General features: G+C 44.1%; 1 protein-coding gene across 6 annotated transcripts in view; it reads left to right on the top strand.

Moving 5' to 3' along the window:
• SNX31 (sorting nexin 31) overlaps window positions 1-23708 on the top strand; it is a 159003-nt gene that overhangs the window by 81109 nt on the left and 54186 nt on the right. For all 6 annotated transcript variants that reach the window (XM_029591811.1, XM_029591807.1, XM_029591809.1 and 3 more), the window contains one exon: window positions 9175-9244. In XM_029591811.1, coding sequence (XP_029447671.1) covers window positions 9175-9244 — 70 coding nt within the window. The remainder of the gene's footprint in view (window positions 1-9174; window positions 9245-23708) is intronic.

The raw sequence follows: 23708 nt of genomic DNA, 5'->3' as shown, positions 1-23708 counted from the left end.
TAGCAGGAGTCCGGTGGCAGCAGGAGAGGCAGCTGATCTTCCTGCTCTGGGGGAGAAAGCGGAAGCTGTGCACGTGCTTGAATGTGTATGTGTGGATGAGAATGGGAGTGTGTGTGGGTGAAAACTGGAGCCTGGAGTGGTATGTGGGTGAGAATGGAAGCTTGAATATGTGGGTGAATGGGAGCTCGAATGTGTGTATGTGTGGTTGAGAATGGGAGCCTGGGTTTGTGGGTGGGTGAGAATGGGAGCTTGAATGTGTGTATATATGGGTGAGAATGAGAGCCTGGGTTTGTGTGGGTGGGTGAGAATGGAAGCTTGAATATGTGGATAAGAATGGGTGCTTGAATGTGTGTATGTGTGGGTGAGAATAGGACCTTAAATGTGTATATGTATGGATGAGAATGGGAGCTTGAATATGTGTGGGTGAGACTGGGAGCATGGGGTTTGTGGGTGAGAATGGGAGTCTGGGTTTATGTGTGTGGGTGAGAATGGGTGCCTGGATGTGCGTCTGTGTGTGCATAAGAATATAAGTCTGGGGAGGGGTGAGAAAGTGAGAACTTGAATGTGAGCTTGTGGGGGGGGGGGGGGAGAGCATATGAGAGAGTGACAGCTTGAGTGTGTGAGAGGGAGTCTTGTGAGAGAAAGCGTGTATGTGTGTGTGTGTGTGTGTGTGTGAAGGGAAGAAGAAAGTAATAGAAAAAGACACTGAAAAGGAATTAGGAAATGAGCTATAAGGGAAAAAATGGGAAAGAGACCAGGACCAACTGATTAGAAAAATACAAAGATCAGACAACAAAGGTAAAAATATATATCTATATTTTGAGATGTTAGCAATTTAAATATAAGCAACACAACCCCGCGTCTCTCAAAATTATGGACAGGTAGGAGCCGTGTATAAAATCGTAATAAATAAGAAGGCTAAAGTACCACAAATCACCGTGAATTAGTTTGTATCATTAAGGTAAACCTCATACTTAGGCGTAGATGTGAATGCTATGCTGCATAATTTGGCATTATTTATCAGTAAAAAAAACAACTAGTAGACCTGCATGCCTACAGCCCACCCATGTTAACCTTGTGCCCACCCAAAAAATCAATTCTGGCTACGCCACTGGATTCAAGTGAAAAATACATGATCAAATTTGGCAAAAAAGATGACAGTTCGCAGCTGGACCGCCCCCAGAATCACTCGCAGAAATGGTTCCCGGCAAGACAGAACCCACAGTTCTGAATCTCTCTGCACAGAACACAGTTCTCTACTAAGTAACCTCAAGAAGAGGCTACACAGTAGTCAAAAGGTGGGACCTGCCAGAATCAGATTAAAACTCCACAAGGGCACCAGCAACCGCAAGGGTGCACGAAGATGCTTCACCCCTTTCAAGAACTGAGCTATAACCGGATGGGCCAACAAGGGTTCACCATTCATGTGACCTCAGAAACAGGCAAGAGCCACCACCTTGTACCTTCAAGGAATTAAGGGCCAAGTCCTTAAACAATTCATCCTGCAAAAATCCAAACTGAGCAGGATTTTAACCGAACGAGGATGAACCCCTCATTCTTCACACCAAGCCTCACTTGCCAAACACAAACATAGCTAAGGAAGTGAAAAACTTTCATGTTCTAAGCAAGGTGGAAATCACAGCAGTGGACTACCCATGCTTCAGCAACTGAGCCTTCTCAAGGGCCACACTGTAAGAAAAAATAATAGGATCTTCAAGAAGAATAGTCTCCTGCCTTAGAAGATTCCTATGGACCGATAATTGGAGAGGATATTTCACCAGAAGCCTCTGCAGATCTGCATTCCACAGCCTCCTGGGCCAATCTGGCTCCATCAGAAGTACCAACCTAGTGTGTGTCTCAAACCTTTGAATCATTATGCCCAACATGGGAAAAGGCATAGAGAAGTTTGCCTTCCAGCCACTCCTGCACAAGGGCATCAATGCCTAAAACTTCAGATCTCTCCTGCGACTGGAAGAAGTGAGGAGCCTTACCACAGAGAAATCTGATTCCTGTTTAGCCTCCTCTTGGACGCGCGTTTTTCCCTTACCCCTTATTCAGTAAGGGGAGGAAAACGCGCGTCCAACCCGCAGCACCTAATAGCGCCCTCAGCATGCAAATGCATGTTGATGGCCGTATTAGGTATGCACGCGGGATACAGAAAGTAAAATGTGCAGCCAAGCTGCACATTTTACTTTCAGAAATTAGCGCTGACCCGAAGGTAGGCGCTAGTTTTCTGCCGGGCACCGGGGAAAGTGCACAGGAAAGCAGTAAAAACTGCTTTTCTGTGCACCCTCTGACTTAATATCATGGCGATATTAAGTTGGAGGTCCCGAAGAGTAAAAAAAAAGTTAAAAAAAAAAAAAAATTTGAATTCGGCCCACGGCTGTCAGGCCGAAAACCAGACGCTCAATTTTGCCGGCGTCCGGTTTCCGAGCCCATGGCTGTCAGTGGGCTTGAGAACCGACGCCGGCAAAATTGAGCGTCTATTGTCAAACCTGCTGACAGCCGCCACTCCTGTCAAAAAGGAGGCGCTAGGGACATGCTAGTGTCCCTAGCACCTCCTTTTGCCCGTTTTTTACTGCCGGGCCTAATTTAAATACAGAATCGCGTGCACCGGCGAGTGGCCGGTGCGCGCGCCGGGAGGAGCGGGTGTTCGCCCCACTCGCTCTCTACTGCGGACTTATTTACTGTATCGGCCTGTAAGTAACTTAGGCCTGGGAACTCTGAAAAGAAAATTTGTGAAAGGACTTCTCTGCCATAGTTTCTCTTTTTTGCTCTCCCTTTCCTTTTACCCCTCCCAATTTTTTTCCAAATGAAATTTACACCCTCTAAATGAGAGCATGGGGGTGCGCTTCATATGGATGCCACTCCCCTCCATAATTCTTAAATGTATCTTTTTTTCCCTGGATACACAAAACAAAAGCAAAAAAACACCCAAACACTGTACCTTTGTGGAAGGCTTACAGTCTTTTCCATCAAAGATCAATTGCCCCAGCTGTGTGCTGGAACCTGAAAATTAGGAAGCACAATGTGAGAACTTAGTCAAAACATAGAAACATAGAAATGACGGCAGAAGAAGACCAAATGGCCCATCCAGTCTGCCCAGCAAGCTTCACACATTTTTTCTCTCATACTTATCTGTTTCTTTTAGCTCTTGGTTCTATTTCCCTTCCTCCCCCACCATTAATGTAGAGAGCAGTGATGGAGCTGCATCCAAGTGAAATATCTAGCTGCTTTAGTTAGGGGTAGTAGGGGTAGTAACCGCCGCAATAAGCAAGCTACACCCATGCTTATTTGTTTTAACCCAGACTATGTTATACAGCCCTTATTGGTTGTTTTTCTTCTCCCCTGCCGTTGAAGCAGAGAGCTATGCTGGATATGCATCGAAAGTGAAGTATCAGGCACATTTGGTTTGGGGTAGTAACCGCCGTAACAAGCCAGCTACTCCCGGCTTTGTGAGTGCAAATCCTTTTTTTCCACATTTCCTCTTGCTGTTGAAGCTTAGAGTGATGTTGGAGTCACAGTAACCATGTGTATGTTTATTGAATAAGGGTATTGTGTCCAGGCAGTAGCCATCATTCTGGCGAGTCACCCACTCTTCATTGGCGGCCTCTTGACTTTATGGATCCACAGTGTTTATACCCACGGCCCCTTTGAAGTCCTTCACAGTTCTGGTCTTCACCACTTCCTCCGGAAAGGGCATTCCAGGCATCCACCACCCTCTCCGTGAAGAAATACTTCCTGACATTGGTTCTGAATCTTCCTCCCTGGAGCTTCAAATCGTGACCCCTGGTTCTGCTGATTTTTTTCTTATGGTAAAGGTTTGTCGTTGCCTTTGGATCATTAAAACCTTTTCAAGTATCTGAAAGTCTGTATCATATCTCCTCTGCTCCTCCTTTCCTCCAGGGTGTACATATTTAGATTCTTCAATCTCTCCTCGTACGTCATCCGATGAAGATCCTCCACCTTCCTGGTCGCCCTTCTCTGTACTGCTTCCATCTTGTCTTTGTCTTTTTGGTAGATACGGTCTCCCAGAAACTGAACACAGTACTCCAGGTGAGGCCTCACCAAGGACCTGTACAAGGGAATAATCACTTCCCTTTTCTTACTCTATATTCCTCTCTCTATGCAGCCCAGCATTCTTCTGGCTTTTGCTATCGCCTTGTCGCATTGTTTCGCAGACTTCATATCATTAGACACTATCACCCCAAGGTCCCTCTCCTGCTCCGTGCACATCAGCCTTTCCCCCCCCATCGAGTACAGTTCATTCGGATTTCCACTCCCCATATGCATGACTTTGCACTTCTTGGCATTGAATCTCAGCTGCCATATCTTCGACCACTCTTCCAGTTTCCTTAGATCCCGTCTCATTCTCTCCACTCCTTCCGGTGTGTCCACTCTGTTGCAGATCTTAGTGTCATCCGCAAAAAGACAAACCTTACCTTCTATCCCGTCCGCAATGTCGCTCACAAAGATATTGAACAGGACCGGTCCCAACACCGATCCTTGCGGTACACCACTTAAAACCGCTCTCTCTTCAGAGAAGGTTCCATTTACCATCACTCATTGTCTTCTGTCCGTCAACCAATTTGCAATCCAGGTCACCACCTCGGCACTCACTCCTAAGCTTCTCGTTTTATTCACCAGTCTCCTGTGCGAAACCGTATCAAAAGCTTTGCTGAAATCCAAGTATATGATATTGAGTGCTCTTCCTTGATCCAATTCCTTGGTTACCCAGTCAAAGTCAATCAGATTTGTTTGACAGGATCTTCCCCTGGTGAATCCATGTTGCCTCTGGTCCATCAATTCTCCGGACTGTAGATAGTTCACTATTCTCTCTTTCAGCAGTGACTCCATTACTTTTCCCACCACCGAAGTGAGGCTAACCGGTCTGTAGTTGCCAGCCTCCTCCCTGTTCCCACTCTTGTGAAGCGGGACCACCACCGCTCTTCTCCAATCACTCGGCACCACTCCCGTTTCAAGGGATCTATTGAACAGGTCACACAGCGGACCCGCCAGAACATCTCTGAGCTCCCTCAATATCCTTGGATGAATCCCATCAGGCCCCATGGCTTTGGTCCACTTTCAGGTTCTTTAGCTCTTCCCACACATTTTCTACTACTGTAAAAGGATTTTCATCTATTCCATTTCCTTCCAGTTTCTTGTTGTGTAGAGATGGCCCTTCTCCAGGGTCTTCTTTAGTGAACACAGAGCTGAAGTATTCGTTTAATATTTCTGCCATTTCTTCGTCTCTCTCCACACATTGATCATTATCACCTTTCAATTTCACTATACCACTTGGACCTTCTTCTTTTCGCTGGATGTATCTGAAAAATGTTTTGTCACCATTTTTTATCTCCTTGGCAGTCCTCTCTTCCGCTTGAACTTTTTTGCCAACTCTGATTATTTCTTTGTCTCCCTCAGTTGAATCAAATATTCCTTCTTTGTGTCCTCCCTTTGGGATCTTTATATTTCTTGAATGCTGTTCTTTTAGCTTTAATTTTGTCAGCCACCTCCTTTGAGAACCAGATAGGTTTCAATTTTCTTTTGCTTTTCTTTACATTTCTAACATATAGAGTAGTTGCCTTGGTGATTGCTCGTTTTAGATTGGTCCACTGCTGCTCCACATCTCTCTCGTTCTCCCATCCTTTTAGTTCTTCCTCAGGTACTTACCCATTTCCTCAAAGTCCGTGTTTTTGAACTGTAAAACTCGGGTCTTTGTGTTTCTTTTCCATATTCTTTTAGTGATATTAAACCATACCGTTTGATGATCACTGGTGCTGAGGTGGGTGCCCACCTGGACATCGGAGACATTATCTCCATTAGTGAGCACTAAGTCGAGTATAGTTCCTTCTCTCGTGGGTTCCAATACCATTTGTTTGAACAAAGATACTTGCATGGCATCCACTATCGCTCTACTATTTTTAGTTTCTGCAGATGGGATTTTCCAGTCTACATCTGGCATATTAAAGTCACCCACGATCACCACTTCTCCCTTCTTACCTATCTTATGGATGTCTTCAACCAGATCTCTGTCCAGCTCTTCCTTTTGGTTTGGAGGCCTGTAAACCACTCCAATATAAATGGATGCTCCGTCATCTTTTTTTAGGTGGACCCATATTGCTTCTTCCTTGCCCCAACTTCCTTGCAGCTCAGATGCTTGGATGTTGTTTCTGACATAAAGAGCCACACCAAACTTCTGGTTTCCCCAGGATTCCAGCCGTGTGTTTTAAAGAGTCTCCTCCGGTACGGCCCGTTGTTTTTTCCAAATGTCAAATAACTTTTAGAATAATGTACTCACAATAAATGACAGTTAAAGCCTCTTTTCCCTAGCAACAAGGACAGCTCTAGGCTTTAGGTTTAAGCAGATCTTCCATATTCAAAAGGAAAGCGGCACTATTGAGTGCAAGCAGGTAAACGGAAAGTCTTACCCTCCATGTATAGGCCGCTATCCTGGGCTTTCGGGGAAGTTTCATAAGCGAAATCACCTGTGTCATCTAAAATCTCTGCCCAGTAAGGAACATTCATTTTGGCATTCTTTGCCACCGCTGAGCGATTTCTGCTTTTTATATAAACTCAACCTCTCCATGCCCGTTCAAATGAAAAAATATTCATCTGGGGGGAGGACCAAGAGCTGTACGAGCGCCATCTTTCACTTTCAGAACCACGCAAAATTGGAATAGATCAAAAATGGCTCAGATTAACACAGTGAGAAAGTCTTCTTACTCAAACTGCCTTGCCTTTTTCACTTCTTCAAAAACTTGTACTTTGCCATCGAACCAAATCTGGGATATTGTAGAGAAAATTTGATCTGTTTCTGCACAGACATTGAATAGTCTTGAAATAACCATATCAAATTGTCTTTATACTATAGCTCCTTGATCTTCCTAAAAGCCTACAGACTCAGCTATTTGTGCACTAAGTTCAAAGCTTTTTTGCCAATGCGATTCTAGGCCTTGGGTCACTATCTTTCCTGACACCAAGACTGTCTGCATATTCAATTTTAATAGATTCCTGTAGGCTCGGTATATCTAGGGCTTCCGGAAACCATTTTTCTAAAAAATTTGCAAGACTGGCATCAGTGATTTCTTCAGTCAGGCCTACTATTCTGATGTTTCTGCGGAACCTATTTTCTAGGTCTTCTATTTTAACATCTTGGAGTTTTACGATTTGTTCTAGTTTAGCTATTCTGCCTTCTTGTGCCACTGCCTCATCCTCTGCAACGGAGACCCGACCCTCCACATTATCCAGCCTGAAGCTGAAATCAGAAATTACAGATTTTACGTCCACTATTTGCTCTGATATAGCGGAGAGATTTCCTTGAAAGGCAGCTACTACTGCAGCAGTTAATTCTGCTATGGCCTCCTTTGGAAGACCAGGTCCAGAAGAGCTCACCACCACAGCAGCCGTTTTGCCTTCTCCTCTGTTTTTTGGTTTTTTCTTTCTTTCTTTTTTTGCCCCCTTAATGGGCATATTTCCAGGCTATTTATGCATAAAACTGTCAATTGACGTGAGTTGGTCTTTTTTCTCTTTTAAATCTTGAATTTAACTTCTTCCAGGGTCAGAATGCAGAGCGTGACCCTCTGAGTCCTGAGAAACACTTCCTCCCAGGCTCACCACATCACATGACTCCCACCCCCACCCCGGACTTGACTTTTAATGCCTTTTTGGTTATTGGCAGTGCATAATGAACAGAATTTTACATTAATAACAGTCATATTATCAGGCTTCCCTCGTACTCCCCAAGAGCTTTCAGAGCTCTGCTGGAGATTTTTCAGTAATGTTAATTGTGATCAACTGATTTTTGCCAGATACTCATTAGAAGTTGGAGACTTGTAAGGTGTTGAGGTTGCAGGATATCTGTACTGAAGCACAAAAGGCTGCGCCTGCTGGTGCTTTGTCTAGATGTTTTAAACTGATAGGACCTGAAACTTCAGATGTAATGCCATCCCTTGCAGCTGTCGTCCTTGTGCATATGACAGGAGTGTCTGAACCAAGGAAAAACAGTATGTACTTTACACTGCCAGGCAACTGTGATAAACCAAGGAACAAGAAGGGGGGGGAGGGGGAGGAAGGAATTTGCTTTGTCATAGTATGTCAGTGACTGAGACAGAATTTAAAAAACAGGAATTTCTGGTTCCAGCACTTCCATTTGTGCTCTGAGCATTGGACAACACTTTTAAAGTATTTAAAAGAGCAGCATATAATTAAATTCATTCTCTCTCAGCTTTATTCATTCATTCTTTATTTACACTTTCGGATAATATAAGGACTAGGGGGCATTCCATGAATTTAGCAAGTAGCACATTTAAGACTAATCAGAGAAAATTATTTTTTACTCAACGTACAATAAAGCTCTGGAATTTGTTGCCAGAGGATGTGGTTAGTGCAGTTAGTATAGCTGGGTTCAAAAAAGGTTTGGATAAGAAGTCCATTATCGGCTATTAATCAAGTTTACTTAGGGAATAGCCACTGCTATTAATTGCATCAGTAGATGGGATCTTTTTAGTGTTTGGGTACTTGCCAGGTTCTTGTGGCCTGGTTTGGCCTCTTTTGGAAACAGGATGCTGGGCAAGATGGACCCTTGGTCTGACCCAGCATGGCAATTTCTTATGTTCTATGTTCCAGAGCCCCCAGCTTCCTGAAGCAAGCGTTCAGAAAATCTGTGGCAAAGATGTTTAAGTGCTGCGGCACACTCACATTAATTTATATTTTACATTATACTTTACATTTCCAGCTTTTCTGGATATTTTATTGTATTTTGGCTTTTTCATTCTTTTCTCTATTTCAGATTTCACCTTATTTCTGTCTTCTTTTCTCTTCTCTCCTCTAGCATCTTCTGTCACTATTGTCTTTTTTCTTGCCTGCTGTCACATAATGCTTCAGTGTCATCCCAAATATCCACTCAGGGTAACCCTGTGGCCACTTGGAGTGTCCTGCCAAGCACTGCCCAGGTCACCTGCACCTGCGCACATGCTCCTACATTGGCAACCTCCCACCAGAGGCACCATTGGTGTGAATATATGCAACAAAGGGTCTTAAATAGATCCTGTGTGTGTGCTTTTTAAAAATTTAGTTAATGAAGAATTTGTCAGCCTTGGAAACATATAACATTGTATCAAAATTTTTAAGATTTGACTCTTAATAGTAAAGTACAATTTTTACACTTTGCAGGTATATGAATCCATCCCTTGACAAAACGCTTATGAATTGTCGAGCTGCTGTGAACTTAATCTATATCCAGGTAAAGCATGTCTACTATGGCTCACTAATGGTGAACTGGGTAAGAGTGTGTCAAAGGTAATACAAATGGCAGACTTCTTATCAGACTTCAACCAGTAGTTATGCTCCTAGAGTCGTCCTACACTATCTGCAGCATTAAACCAGATGTTCATTTTTTGAATTTTTGAAAAATATTTATATATTTAAATTTTAAAAAATGGGTGCTTGTTTTTGCACATTCACAGTTCAGAGATTGTTGAGGCTCTGGCCAATAGAAATCTGTCATTTTCATATAACTTTAGAGGATTATGTAGCATCTCGTGCTGCTTTCCTCTGTGGAAAAAGCAGGATTGCGGGCTGCCATATACTTTGAAATATGAACTTCAAAAGAAAACGAATGGTGAACCTGGAGCAGCCCAATTATTAATTTGGGTTTGTATTTGTCTTGTGCTCTGTCTCATATCTGACTGTACATTACTAGTACTGTATTTTCTATTGTTTATAATCTGCCGATAGCTTAGGAATGGTATGTTTTATTTATTTATTTAAGATGCAGCTTAATCTCCTAGGACAAGCAAGATGGTAGTTCTCACACATGGGTGACAACATCAGATGGAGCCCAGCATGGAAAACTTCTGTCAAAGTTTCTAGAAACTTAGGCTGGCTCACTGAGCATGCCTGGCATGCCACTATCCCTGCATCCACACGAAGCTATCATCTCGCGGAGATGGAGCTTGTGCTCTTTGGTCGGAAAACTCGTGTTTTCTTCGCAAAATTTTCTCTTTGCTTACATTTGCCTGTGCTGGGTTTTTGATCACTCTTTGGTCCCCTCGGATTCTTCACAGTCTGAGTGTTTTTTCGCTTCTCCCATATCCACCGGTCATCATGCCCTTGCAGTCTCTGTGCACCTCAGGGCTGCCTCGGGCTTTCGCTCATGCCCTCAGTGCCCCCGGACTGTGTCCCTAATGGATCCGCATGAAGTGTGTATCCTCTGCCTGGGGGCGTCGCATGATGTCCATGGCTGCGATTGTGTGCCCAGATGACCGTGAAGGGCTGTTGGGCCATGCTGGACAAATGGAGAAAGTGTTTGGCTCTGGTAAATCCAATCCCTCTACTCCGGCATTGGTGCCCTCGACACCTAGGGACCAAGGGAACTAATTTCCCTCTGTCACCACCCCTTCCCTGAAGCCCTCAGGGCAGGGGGGGGCTCCGGGGATCGGCTAGTTTCTGTATCCTCGAAGTACTGGACTTCTGGATCCTCTTCATCATCCTCGGCGCTGGGGAAAGACTGGGCTGAGCACCATGGGAGGTCCCACAAACATCGACTTCAGTCCCAGTCTGCGCATGGGACTGGGCATATGCAGACCTTGACACTTTTTGCCCTGCCGCCTAAGCGGCCTCGACATGATTTCTGTGGTCTGGTGCCATCCACACAGATTCCAGTGCCAGTCATCAACCCTCCCCTCTCAGCCTTCCCTTTCGTCGGAGGCCTTCAAGGAGGAGTTGGAGTGTCAGGACTTTGTGCGAACGAGAGCTGGCACCTCCAGCACAGATACCAGTGCCTTCCTGTTATGATATTGAGGTGTTTGGTGGATTCTTAGGGGCAGCAGTGATAGTGACTCCCACGAGGTGGAGCCTAGTAGGGAACTGTAGCACCAGGCTAGACTCAGGCTAGATCCTTTCGTCGGAGGCCTAGACTCGGATGCACAAACAGAGAGAATATATCTATATTATGCAGCTTGTATGGTTCACCAGAGGTGGTAGAGAGTGGATTAGATAGCAACAGTCTGTGATCCTCGGCGGAGGAGACCCGTCCCACAATGGTGGTATAAGACCCTGATGCAGATATCCAGTGAGGCGCTGTAGGAGAGAATACCTGGATTCAGGATAGGCACCTGGAAATAAGCAAAGGGCCCCGAGGAGCAGGTACCCAAGTTAGTAGAACCCCAAAGGGTAAAGATAGCTTCCAGCAGCAGAACAGCTTCAGACCGGAACAAATCCAATCCGATTGCTAACTCGGTGAGAGTCAGCAAATGGGCAACCTTTTGTAGTAGGAAGCAGTGATGTTACTCGAGGGGGACGCCCCCGAGGTTCGCGCCAACAATGCTATAAGATGTGAGGAGTGCACGTGCCCTAGGAGGCCTCAGGTCAACATGGCGGGATGCTGCACCAAAGCCGCTCCAAGGACGCTAGAGGGTGTGGCAAGGAGACACTACAGATGCCATTCTCCCGAGGCTGGTGGAGAAGGCTGAAATAGAGGTGAGGCATGTCGTGCGAAGCCGTCTGCTTCAACGGCAGGGGAGAAAGTCTGATACTTCACGTCCAATGCATATCCAGCATAACTCTCTGCTTCAACAGCAGGGGGAATGAAGAAAAGTGGAACTATATACAGACAACAACCAATAAGGACTGAATTATTTAGTCTGGGTAAACAAATAAGCATGGGTATGGCTTGCTTATTGCGGCGGTTACTACCCCTAACTAATTAAGCTAGATATTTCACTTAGATGCAGTTCCAACACTGCTCTCTACATTAATGGTGGGGGTGGAAGGGAAATAGAACCAAAAGTTTACTAAGAGCCAAGAGTAACAGATAAGTATGAGAGAAAAAAAGTGCGAAACTTGCTGGGCAGACTGGATGGGCCGTTTGGTCTTCTTCTGCCATCATTTCTATGTTTCTATATGTTTCTATATCTGAGACCGGATGTAACACTTCCCCCGATTCCAGTGCCTTCGCTGATACCTTCGAGGCCGGTGCCTGCACCGATGCTGGCACCACAACCTCCTCTGTGTCCTCCCAATGCAGTTGATGCTGACTCCCTTGTTGACCAGTAGGGTGCAAAGCGTCCGAGCTGGTCCTCGAGTGAAGAAGAACCGTCAGTGCCATCTGCACATCAAGGTCTCTTGGCGCCGTGCCTGGCACTTCCGGGGCTAGGGCCCCCAGCCCTCTGAGACCCCTGGTTCCCCTGGGCCTCCTGGTGCCATGCCCGGGGCTACATGCCCCTCCTCTCCGGGTGGTCTTGAAGAGCTTGAGGGCCCCTATGACCCCTGGGGCCAGGATACCTCAGACATCTCCTCGGTAGATTCTGATAACTTTCTGTTGGATTCTTCCCTTTCATAGGAACGCTGGCGTTCCCCACCAGAGGACTTGACTTTCACTGGGTTCGTCTGTGCGATGGCCGAGGCTATCCCCTTCCAACTTATGACAGAAGAGGATACTCACCATAAAATTCTCGAGATCCTCCAGTTTGTCGATGCCCCAAAGGAGTTCGTAGTGGTGCCGGCGCATGAGAGCTTCTGGGACCTGCTCCTTTGGCTATGGGAAACCCCCCCTCCTCTTTGTTGCCCTGGTTAACCGGAAGACTGATGGGGTGTACAATATCTTTTTGTATCTTTTTCCCTAGAAAAGGATAAAGAGTTTATAGTATAGCAGACTGTAGGCTTTGAAAAGTGCCAGCTTCTCCACCAGTCTTGGTGGATGAGTCAGCGCTCAAGAAGGTAAAGTGATCAAAAACCCAAGCATCAGCCCCTCCGGGTAAAGACAACCGGGCATGGGATGCCATGGGAAGGAAGGTATATCAGGGCTCCATGCTGATAGCCCAGATCGCTTCCTACCTTTTTCTACATGACTCAGTATACCCACAACCTCTGGAAACTAGTTCATGAGGTGGCAGACGGTCTGGAGCAGCAGCCCCAGCTCATCCAACAGAGCCTCGAATGTGTAAGCACAAGGTGCGTGCTACCTACGATGTCTTTGAGACGGCAGGGCATGTAGTGATGACAGGTATTTTTTTTTTATAATTTATACTTTATTCAATTTTTAAATTCAAAACAATAAATAAAATTAACATAAAAGGCAATAAACAGTAAACAATTCAGGCAAACTTATTACAAGAAGACTAATACAGTCAAAAGTAAATTTGATTGTCGCATTTATCCAATAAAAGAGGGTCTTTATACGGTAAAGAAAACTTACATAATACAATTACCAAGGAGGAGAGGGGTAGAAATCTTTATTTTTACAGACCTGTTTCTGCTGCTTCAACCTGATTTTCCTTTACTAACTCTTTATCTCTCAAAAACTTTCTAGATGTTGTGGCATACTAAAAATAAATTTCTTGCCTTGATAATTGACTAAACATCTACATGGGAACCTTAAATAAAAAGTTGCACCCCATTCAATAGTCTTACTTTTCAAAACCAAAAACTGTTTCCTGCGCACCTGAGTGGCCCTTGAAATGTCTGGAAAACATAAATTTTTTTGACCACAAAATAATAGTTCCCTATTTTTTTTTTAGAGATTTTTCAAAAATAAACTCTTTATCCTTTTCTAGGGAAAAAGATACAAAAAGAGTAACTCTTATTTATGATGTCAATAGATTCTTCCAAAAAAGTAGACACTCCTGGGGATTGTAGGTCTCCCTGATTCCCAGGAGTGTCTCTTAATTGGAGAGGAAAATAATAGATCTTAGAAAAGATTGGAATCTTATTATCTTTATATGCTAAATTTTCCTTAAGATATTTTACAAACATCTCATAAGGAGACAAAAGTCTTGTATAAGGAAAATTTACAAACCGCAAGTTTTTAACTTTTAAACAAGTCTCCAAATTCTCTAACTCATTATGTAACACTATATTATCTGAAATACAATTAGATTCAACACTTTGAGCATTTTGAATTTTCAATGATAAACTATTTACCTTAGATTCCAATTCAGTTAATTTTTTCCCCTGATCTTTAATCATTGATCTATTTCCACCTACCATAGCTGAAAAGGATAAATTAATTTGTGTTACATTAGTATCTAGTTTCTGCAGCATTCTCCACAAGTCACCCAGAGTAACATTGGTGGCATCTACAGCATTCGCCTGTATGCCACCAATGTTTACAGAGGGGCTTCCATTTACTCCCTGTTGATGAATATTAAAGGGTTGTGAAGCTGCTGAATCTACATATAACTCACCTACATTTGCAAAACTCACACTTGCTGCTTCATTTTCAATGGAATTGCTCTCCTCTGTAAATCCTGGGGGCTGTATAGGAGTTGGTCCAGCGCCAGGACTTAAAGAGACATCTAATATGTCTCTAACACTGTCCTCTCTTGGCAAGTTGAGCCTACTTAGATGACCATCCATCGGACCGAGTCTTAAAGTAGCTGGAGAGGAGGTGATGATCTTGGCCTTCATCTTGCGCCCCATATATCCCAAAACAATTGCAAAATAAAATACAGCAATCAGAAGACAGTCAAAGCCAGTCTAGGCCATACACGGGGTTTTAAAGCCCCAGTCCAGCTGATAGTCTCTCTGCAGAAGCCCTAGCTGCAGCAGCTGATTTCAGGGCTTACCACGAGTGCTTAGAGGGCTCCGACTGAGCTCCCTTCTCTCTCCCTTCAAGGCCCTGATGACAGGTATTTCTGCGCGTCTTCTAGCCTGGCTTCGGGCCTTCTAACCTTTGTCCTGAGGTTCAGGACTGGCTGGTAGACTTGCCTTGCACCGGTGTTAATCTTTTCAGTGACAAGTTCAAAGAAGCGGTTGCTCGATTAAAGGACCCCCATGAGACCCTCCAACACTTGTCTATCGGAGCCTTGGCCTCGCCGGCCTCTTCCAAATGGTCACTCCGTCCGGTACTAAGGAGTTCTTTCTACAAACCTAGTAAGTTCTTCCCGCTGGCTCCTCGTTCCAAGCCATAGCAGGTGAGCACCAGGGACAGATCCCACCAGTAGCGGGGTCCATGCCCACAGCCAGCCCCCCAAGCTAGTCCTGCTATGGGGTTTTGACTGGCAGCAAAGGAGCTTGTGCCAGTCATCTCTTCTGGTGCCAGAGGACCCTCAGTCAGGGGCTTGCTCTGCCTTTTTGCAGACCGGCGTGACATCGGATTGATGGGTCCTGTCCTTCATCAGGCGGGGTCATGCGCTGGATCTCGTGGAAACTCCACCAGATTTTCCCCCGAGCCCGCAGTAGGGACCTGTCTCGCATGCAGAGCTGCTTCAGGAGGAACTCCTAGGCCTTCTGCAAACCAGGGCAGTGGAACCAGTTCCTCAAGGACAACAGGGTCAGGGATTTTACTCCCCTTACTTTCTGATTCCAAAGAATACAGGAGGCCTTTGTCCCATTCTGGATTTGCAAGCCTTGAACAGATTCCTCAAAAAGGAAACATTCAAGATTGTATCCTTGGGCACCATAATTCCTCTGTTGAACCAAGGGGACTGGCTTTGCTCCCTCAACTTAAAGGACATATATGCACACATCACAATCCTCTTGAGTCACAGGAAGATCTTCGCTTTGTGGTGGGGCTCCAGCATTTTCAGTACCGCATGCTTCCTTTCAGCCTCTCCTCCACGCCACCGGTCCTCACAAAATGTCTTGCCGTGGTGGAGGCTTACCTGTGCCAGCTCGGAGTCCAGGTGTTTCCATACCTGGACGATTGGCTGGTGCAAAGCGACACGCAGGCTAGGGCACTGGACAGTACCATTCAGGTCCTGGAGCACCTGGGGTTTTTAATCAACTGCCCGAAGTCAAACCTCCACCCCTCATTGGGGCTGGCTTTCATCTGGGCTGTGCTGGATGCATCACAGTCAAAGGCCTTCCTGCCACATGACTTGTGCTGGCCTCCCTGGTGAGGGAGATTCAAAAGAGCAGGCTGGTTTCGGTGCAGCATATGCTGCAACTTTTAGGGCACACGGCCGCAGCCGTGCATGTCACTCCCTTTGGCTGTCTCCATATGCGCCAAGCCTAGTGGTCCCTGCGCTTCCAGTTGAGACAGGGCACCCAGGGCCTTCAGGTCTGCATCTAGGTGTCCCCATTACTCTGGGCCTCCCTGATTTGGTGGATGTCTCCATCCAACGTAGAGTGGGGTATTTCCTTTCAGGCACCCTCATCTCAGGTTGTGCTGACCATGAACACTTCCCACCTGGGGTGGAGAGCATATGTCGATGGCTTCCGTACCCAAGGTTTCTGGACTGCGCAGGAGTCACAGTTACAGATAAACTTCTTGGAATTGAGGGCGATCTGATATGCTCTATGGGCCTTCCAGGATCCACTTGGCCAAAAGATCATTCTTTTTTGAACGGACAACAAAGTGGCCATATGGTATATTGACAAGTAGATGGGGTACCAGGTCCTTCCTCCTTTGCCAAGAGGCAGTGTAAATCTGGAGCTGGGCACTGGTGCAGGGGATGTTTCTCCGAGCCGTGTACCTGGTGGGTGCAGAGAACACCCTAGCGGACCGGCTGAGTCGCACTTTCCAACCTCATGAGTGTCCCTGAAACAGGAGGTAGCAGATCGGCTCTTCCATCTCTGGGGGGTTCCGGATGTGGATCTGTTCACCTCCCCCAGCAACACGAAGGTGCCCAGGTACTGCTCTCTGTCCAGGTCAGATGGTGTGCCACCCACAGACACCTTCACAATCCATTGGGGGACGGGCCTCCTGTACGCCTATCCACCTCTTCTGTTAGTGTTGAAGACTCTCCTGAAACTTCACCAAGACTGGGGATCCATGATCCTTGTCGCCCTGCATTGACCACAGCAAATATGGTTCCCACTTCTGCGGCATCTAGCCAGACGGAACCCGATCTGTCTGGGGACGGCTCCAGACCTCCTCTCCCAGGATCAGGGCAGGCTGCACCATCCCAGCCTCCATGCCCTGTCCCTCACGACATGGATGTTGCAACCCCTGGCCTTTTTGGAGGATGTGACTAGGGTCCTGGTGGCTTCCAGAAAGCAGACCACCAGGAAGTCTTATACCTTGAAGTGGAAGAGGTTCATATATAGTGTGAGCAGAAGGGTCTCTATCCCTTCTCTTGCCCTATCCAACAACTCCTGGACTATCTTCTGCACCTCTTGGAGGCAGGTCTTAAGACCAACTCTGTGCGGGTGCATCTCAACGCCATAGGTGTGTACCATCAAGAGGTGGGTGGTTCGCCCATCTCTGTGCAGCCTATCGTAGGGCAGTTCCTGCAGGGGCTACTTCAGCTGTGGCCTCCTCTGTGGCTCCCTGCAGTCACATAGCCCCTGAATATGGTACTGGCCCAGCTGATGAAACTGCTGTTTTGAGCCGCTGCGCTTGTGCACTCTCAAGCTTTTGACATGGAAGATTGTCTTCTTGATAGTTGTCATATTGGTGCACAGGGTCAATGAGTTGCAAACCATAGTGACTTATCCATCCTACACTAGATTCTTTCATGACAGGGTGGTTCTGAGCACACACCCCATGTTCCTGCCAAAGGTGGTTAAAGACTTCCATCTTAACCAGTCTGTTGTGCTGCTTAGTTTCTTTCCCCGGCCTCATGCCGGCTCGGGAGAGAGGGCGCTGCACACATTGAATTTTAAGAGGGCCCTGGCCTTCTACCTGGACCGTACGGCAGGCCACAGGCTATCCATCCAGCTGTTTATCTCGTTTGACTCCAACCGGCTGGGCAGGGCTTTTACTAAGTAGACTTTCCACCTGGCTAGCAGGCAGTATCTCTTTCTGCTATGACCAGGAAGGCCTGTACCTGGAGGGCCATGCCACGGCGCACTCCATAAGAGCCTACCTACGTGCATTTCCATTGGGAGAGATCTGCAGAGCTGTGACATGGAGTTCCCTTCACACTTTTTTGCTGCACATTACTGCCTGAACAGGGATGGCCGGCGGGATAGCAGATTCATCCAGTCTGCCCTATGAAACCTTTTCCAGCTGTGGGCCCCTGTTTTTTTGTTCGGATTGTCCCCGTGGTTACCACCAGCACCTCTGTTATGCCCGTTGGCACTTGATTCGGTGTCTGCTGGTCCCGCTGGTTTGGGTCCAGCTTATAACTATGGATTAATCCATGTGTGAGGTGTTCTCCTAGGATAGCAGGATGTTTGTCCTCATGAAACCTGCCTGCTGCCCCGCAGAGTTGTGTTCTCCTGCTTGGTTTGTTCTTTTTTCTTGTATCTACAAACTTGACTGAAGAGAGACCCTGTGTGGATGCAGGAATAGTGGCATGCTCAGTGTACCAGCCAAGGTTTCTAGAAACTTTGACAGAAGTTTTCCGTGCCAGACTCCATGTGATGATGTCGACCATCTGTGAGGACTAACATCCTGCTGTCCTAGGAGAACACCTGTTACAGGTAAGCAACTGTGCTTTCTAGCCTGGAGTATTGGCAACAGGGCCCTGCTCGGGCCTTTTTTACTCTATTTACTTCCAAGCTGTAAAGCCTCCAAGTTTATAGTCCTTGTTCAATGTAACTTTCTTGCTCTCTTTCTGATTATAACTTATTGTTCCGTTTTTTTGTTACAAGTTTCTATCCCTCGTTCGATGTAAACCGATCTGATATGGTATTCAACCATGAAGCTCGGTATAGAAAAAAAAAAAGTGAAATAAATAAATAAATGCTGGAAATCTGGGTTTGAGTCATAAGCTTGACTTGTGCACCTCAGGTTGGCTCGGACTAGAGATGCTGCAAAGGAAGTGTTTACAGCTCCTGGGGGGAGGCAAGAAAGGGGGCGGGGCACTTAGTGGACAGACTAATGTGCATGCCCATAGGTTCCAGAATAGTGCCAGGGTCTGTCGCCAGAGGAGGAGGAAAGTATGACATGTACAGTAGATCACAATTTTAAATGTATGTAGTGGTTTCCATGAAAAAAAGAAATATCTGCAGAAAAAGCAGGTGCAGATGTTCACCAGCACATTATCCCCACAGCAAGTTTCAAAATAAAAGAATGCTGGATGTTTTCTTTTCAAAAATTGGGGCAAAGCCCCAGGGACTTTGTTCCAAAATGCACAATTTAAAAATTGTTCCCGAAAAGAGCTTGCTGGAGTGAGCATCATTGCAAATAAGGTGTGGATGTTAAATGTTATATAACCTATAGTTTTGTAAGTGAGGAAAAAGCTTGGAAATATTAGCAAAAAAGATAAAACAGAGTCAAAATTAATCTGAGTCCCACCTCTTTCATGATTGCTACGATGACAATTTCAAAAAAGATACTTTATGAAAAAAGTATTGTTGTTTATTATAAGGATTATAAAAAAACACTTTTTAAAATATATTATAAAAAAGCCTCCCATTCCAAGGGGGAATTCAACCCATGGGGTGCAAGGTGTTCCATTCAATAACGAATCTTTGTTCATGGCATCGCATCAGTTTTTTTAATCCGTATAAAGCTTTTATGCTGTATTACAGTGGTCCCCAACCCTGTCCTGGGGGCCTACCAGCCAGTCGGGTTTTCAGGATATCCACAATGAATATGCATGAGAGAAAATTTGCATGCACTGCCTCCAAAACATGCAAATTTTCTCTCATGCATATTCATTGTGGATATCCTGAAAACCCGACTGGCTAGTGGGCCCCCAGGATAGGGTTGGGGACCACTGCTGTATTATATGCGTTTTCACAGGAAGCTTGTTGTAATCACAGGTCTGTCCCAAAGATTTGAGCCCTGCAAACAGACAAACATGTGGTATATTTCAAAACTTGCCTTAAGTTGCAAAATAATCCAATGAGAATGTACAATTTTTTTGTATTTGATTGAACTGATGCATGTACAGCATGACAAAAATCAGAAGGTCCAGACGGTTGGCAAAGATGGTTTTGGAGGAGTAAAGTTCTGTAAGCATAAAGGGTCCGCTTATATGCCTTTCTTATAAGCTTGCAGGGATAACCTCTAACTAGGAATTTCTGATACATATGTTGGGCTTGTATCTTGAATTCTGCTGTATCCTCACAAAGGCATCACAGATGTAGGTAGGAATTGGCCAATAGAAATATTGGTCCGCAAATCTTGAGGATGAAAACTCTGATAATGAAATAAGGTATTTCTGTCACTTGGTTTTGTAAAAATTGTGGTAGCAAATTTATCATCTTTTTTTAATAATCCACAAATCCAAAAAAGCAATCTGCTGTGCATGATAATGTATAGTAAATTGCAAGTGAGGATCTTGAGTATTGATCCACTCTGGAAAAGATTATAAAGAGGAGGCGGAACTGTCCCAGAGAGAGAAAAATATCAATGAAATGCACCCAGTAGACAATTTGTGACATAAAAGAAGGATAAATTGTATGTTCTTCAAAATTTGTACATACAAGCACACTACTGACTGTGCCATGGTCGCACCCATGGCTGTACCACAGATCTGTTTGTAAATGCCATGATCAAACTCACAAAAACTTTCTTTTAAGGCAATAGATGCTAACCGAACCAAAAAATCGCTGAAATTGTCAGAAAAATCATGATGTAATAGAGTATCCCGGATGATGTTCAATGAGGCCTCTTGTGGAATGCTAATATACAATGAAGTAATATCAGCAGTAATGAAAAGTAATGGTTTAATATCAAGATCCAAAGCTTGTAAAGACTATATAAAATGTGCTGAATCTTGAATGTATGACCAGCTCTGGGTCACCAATGGGTGACAGCGGCTCCAGAAGTGACCCAATTCCAGACACAATTGGACATCCTTGAGGGTAACTTAGACTTATGAATCTTAAGAATGGTATAAAAAATAGGTATATGCAGAAACTGTTTCAAAAGAAAATTATATTCCATTGTAGTGATGTATTTATGTGCAATACCTTCATCAAGGAAATGTTGAATTCAAACCCAGAGCTCATCCATAGGATCTAAATCTAATGGTTGGTAAGATGAAATATCTGACAATTGGCGTAAAGCTTTATGGTTGTAATCAACAGTGTTCAGAATGACTATCCCACTGCCTTTATCGGTGGGATGCATAGTGTAATGTCACAGTCCCGGGCAAGTGAAGTGCAAGTTTGTTTGTCATAGGTAGAAAGGTTTGTTAAGCGCCACGCCATTTTCTATGATGCTTATATATCCAGGGATACAAGAACACTTAGATTTTTATTGAAAGCATAATTTTTTATTGAACAATATAAGTATTCTTGGGAGATGCTGATGCACTGTCTCTGACAAACAGACCACCAGGATCTCATTGTATACAGGAAGTGATCCTTCTTTTATAGATAACATACAATATTGTGGAAGATTCTAGTGTGCTGAGCTAGCTGGGCATACTAAGGTCACCTGAGACAGAGGAGTTCAGAGTAGCAGGAGCATAGGGTGGGGGCATCTTACTCCAGTGTCATCAAGAACAGTATCCCTTTGCCTAGGTTCTGCAGTAAAGAAGGAATACAAGTTTCTAAAATCTACAGGTCTCGTAGAACCAAATCTTAAAATGCAGAAATAAGGGGATCAACAGGACCCCGAGGTGTCCATTTAGATTTCTGATGTAATGATGTTCCAGAAAAAGAATTAGTAGGGAAGAAGCAAAAAAATTTTTAGCAGCAATTGACGGATAAATTTAAAAAATTGCAACCTGATCAGTATAGAAGAGTATAACCATACAATATTCATAGATAGTACAAATCTTTTATTCTGTTACACATACATAAAACTATTAAATAACAAGAGGCACCACCTACATATTCAAATGTCTATATTACAGTACACCTACATATTCAAATGTCTATATTACAGTACCATATTGTAACCACATACATACATACATACATTCACACTTATAGCACAAACACAGTCTCAATCTCTGTATTAAAGTTTAAAAAAAACCCCAAACCTATTAGGATTACCAATCAACGCATCTTTAACAATGCTGAGTTCACAACTTAAAGTACAATATAATGCACAAATAATTCGCCAGTATATAAAGAAGTGTTTCCAGAACTGCAATCGCTGCTATATTCTAAATTTTACAACTAAGGTCATACTGTTCTTAGACAGATTTTTCAATGGCATAATGTCCATAAAAAGATCTCGTGTATCGAAAGACTTTTTGAAATAATTAAATCATTGTACTCATTCATATGAGCGCCATACTCCCTGCTTCATACTCCCGACAAAGGCCTTTGTTTAGCCTGTAATAAGGCCTCAACAAGAACTCTTGTTTGCCATGGGAAATCTGTTCCAATGACTCATCGACTGGTGTCAAGTGTGCAGTATCAAGTGTTCCATATCTGATGCAATGCTGATTCAAGTGCCAAGTTTCAACACTGTAAAACATCCCATAAAGGATGAGTTCTAGCCTCATTACAAGTGTGAGGCCATTCATCAATTATAGGAGAGACAATTCTATATCCCTTCAGATCATGATCCTTCAGACCGCTTGAGCAATGAGAGAGCAGCGTTAGCCCATGCCAAAAAAAAGGGAATTAACAGGGAAAAACATGGTTTCATTCTTATTAGAAAACCATCCTGTTACATCCCATTTCTATTTAGTTCCCAAAATACATAAATCCTTAGAGTATCCACTTGGAAGACCCATTGTTTCAGGTATAGGTTCACTCTTAGAACCTTTGATCAAAATATATGGATTTTTTTATAAAACCGTTGGTACCTTCAAACAAGTCTTATAGTTGGGACCCTACCTACTTGCTTCATGAACTGCAATCTGTTACCCAGTGTGAAGAATCCTGGCTATTGGTGACGGCTGCCATCACAACCCTGTACACCAACATACCTCACACTTCAGCGATTGCTATTATTGAAGAATCTCTGCAGACTACTGATCTTATTATTGCTCACCAAATGTTTATTACTAATCTTGCTAAGATAACTCTCTCAAAAAAATTATTTTAATTTCAGTCCATGTTGTACTGCCAAATTAAAGACATGGCCATGGGTGCCACAATGGCCCCCTTCAGTGGCCTGTCTGTATGTACCTTGTTTTGAGCAGAAACATGTATATACTTCACCCTTCTGTGATAACATCAGAATATGGCTGTGCTTTATAGATGTATTTTTTTATCTGAAAATCTACCCAACAGCATCTAAATGCATTTTTAGAATGGTTTGACCTCCAGGATGTTAATTTATAACTTACATTCTCTAGTAATCAGCAGAAAATACCATTCTTGGATACGATCATTTACAAACCTGAATGGTGGGTTAAACACCTCAATTTTTCATAACCTGACCAATCATATCACTCTCTCTTTTAATACTCATCACCCTCGCAGGCTTAAGAAAAACATCCCAGTGGGGCAGTATTTACGTTTACGTAGATTATGTACTTTAACAGAAAAGTTCAAGATTTTCACCCTAAACAAATGTCTAAGCAATTTAGCCAGAAAGGTTACCTACAGAAAATTAAGCAGGCATTTAAATGTGCTTTACATGCTGATAGGGAATTATTGCAAACATCACATAAAAATCCTTTGGAATACATGGTATCCGTGTTATGTTCAGTACGTACCCATGAGTTCAAGCTGCTATTCTGAAGCACTGGAATGTTTTATCCACTCATGATAGATTTTCAGAAACTCAAACTTAGTTGGAATTTAATAAATCTTTGTGAGCACATCTTCATCCACAAATGAGCATGATGATCTACCCTTAGGTCAGTTTTGCATGTGGTAAATGACTAATCTGTGCAAATGTACTTCAAATTAGTGAGTTTTGTCATCCTTTACCCATTACTCATTATAGCAAGAATCATTTTGACTGTAATACGACACACATCATTTATGTAATTATTTGCCCATGCTCCAAGATG

The sequence above is a fragment of the Rhinatrema bivittatum genome, chromosome 2 (genome assembly GCF_901001135.1).
Source record: "Rhinatrema bivittatum chromosome 2, aRhiBiv1.1, whole genome shotgun sequence".
In the NCBI taxonomy this organism is placed as follows: Eukaryota; Metazoa; Chordata; class Amphibia; order Gymnophiona; family Rhinatrematidae; genus Rhinatrema; species Rhinatrema bivittatum.
Note: the sequence above shows the minus strand (reverse complement) of the source record. Positions and strands in the feature narration are given on the sequence as shown.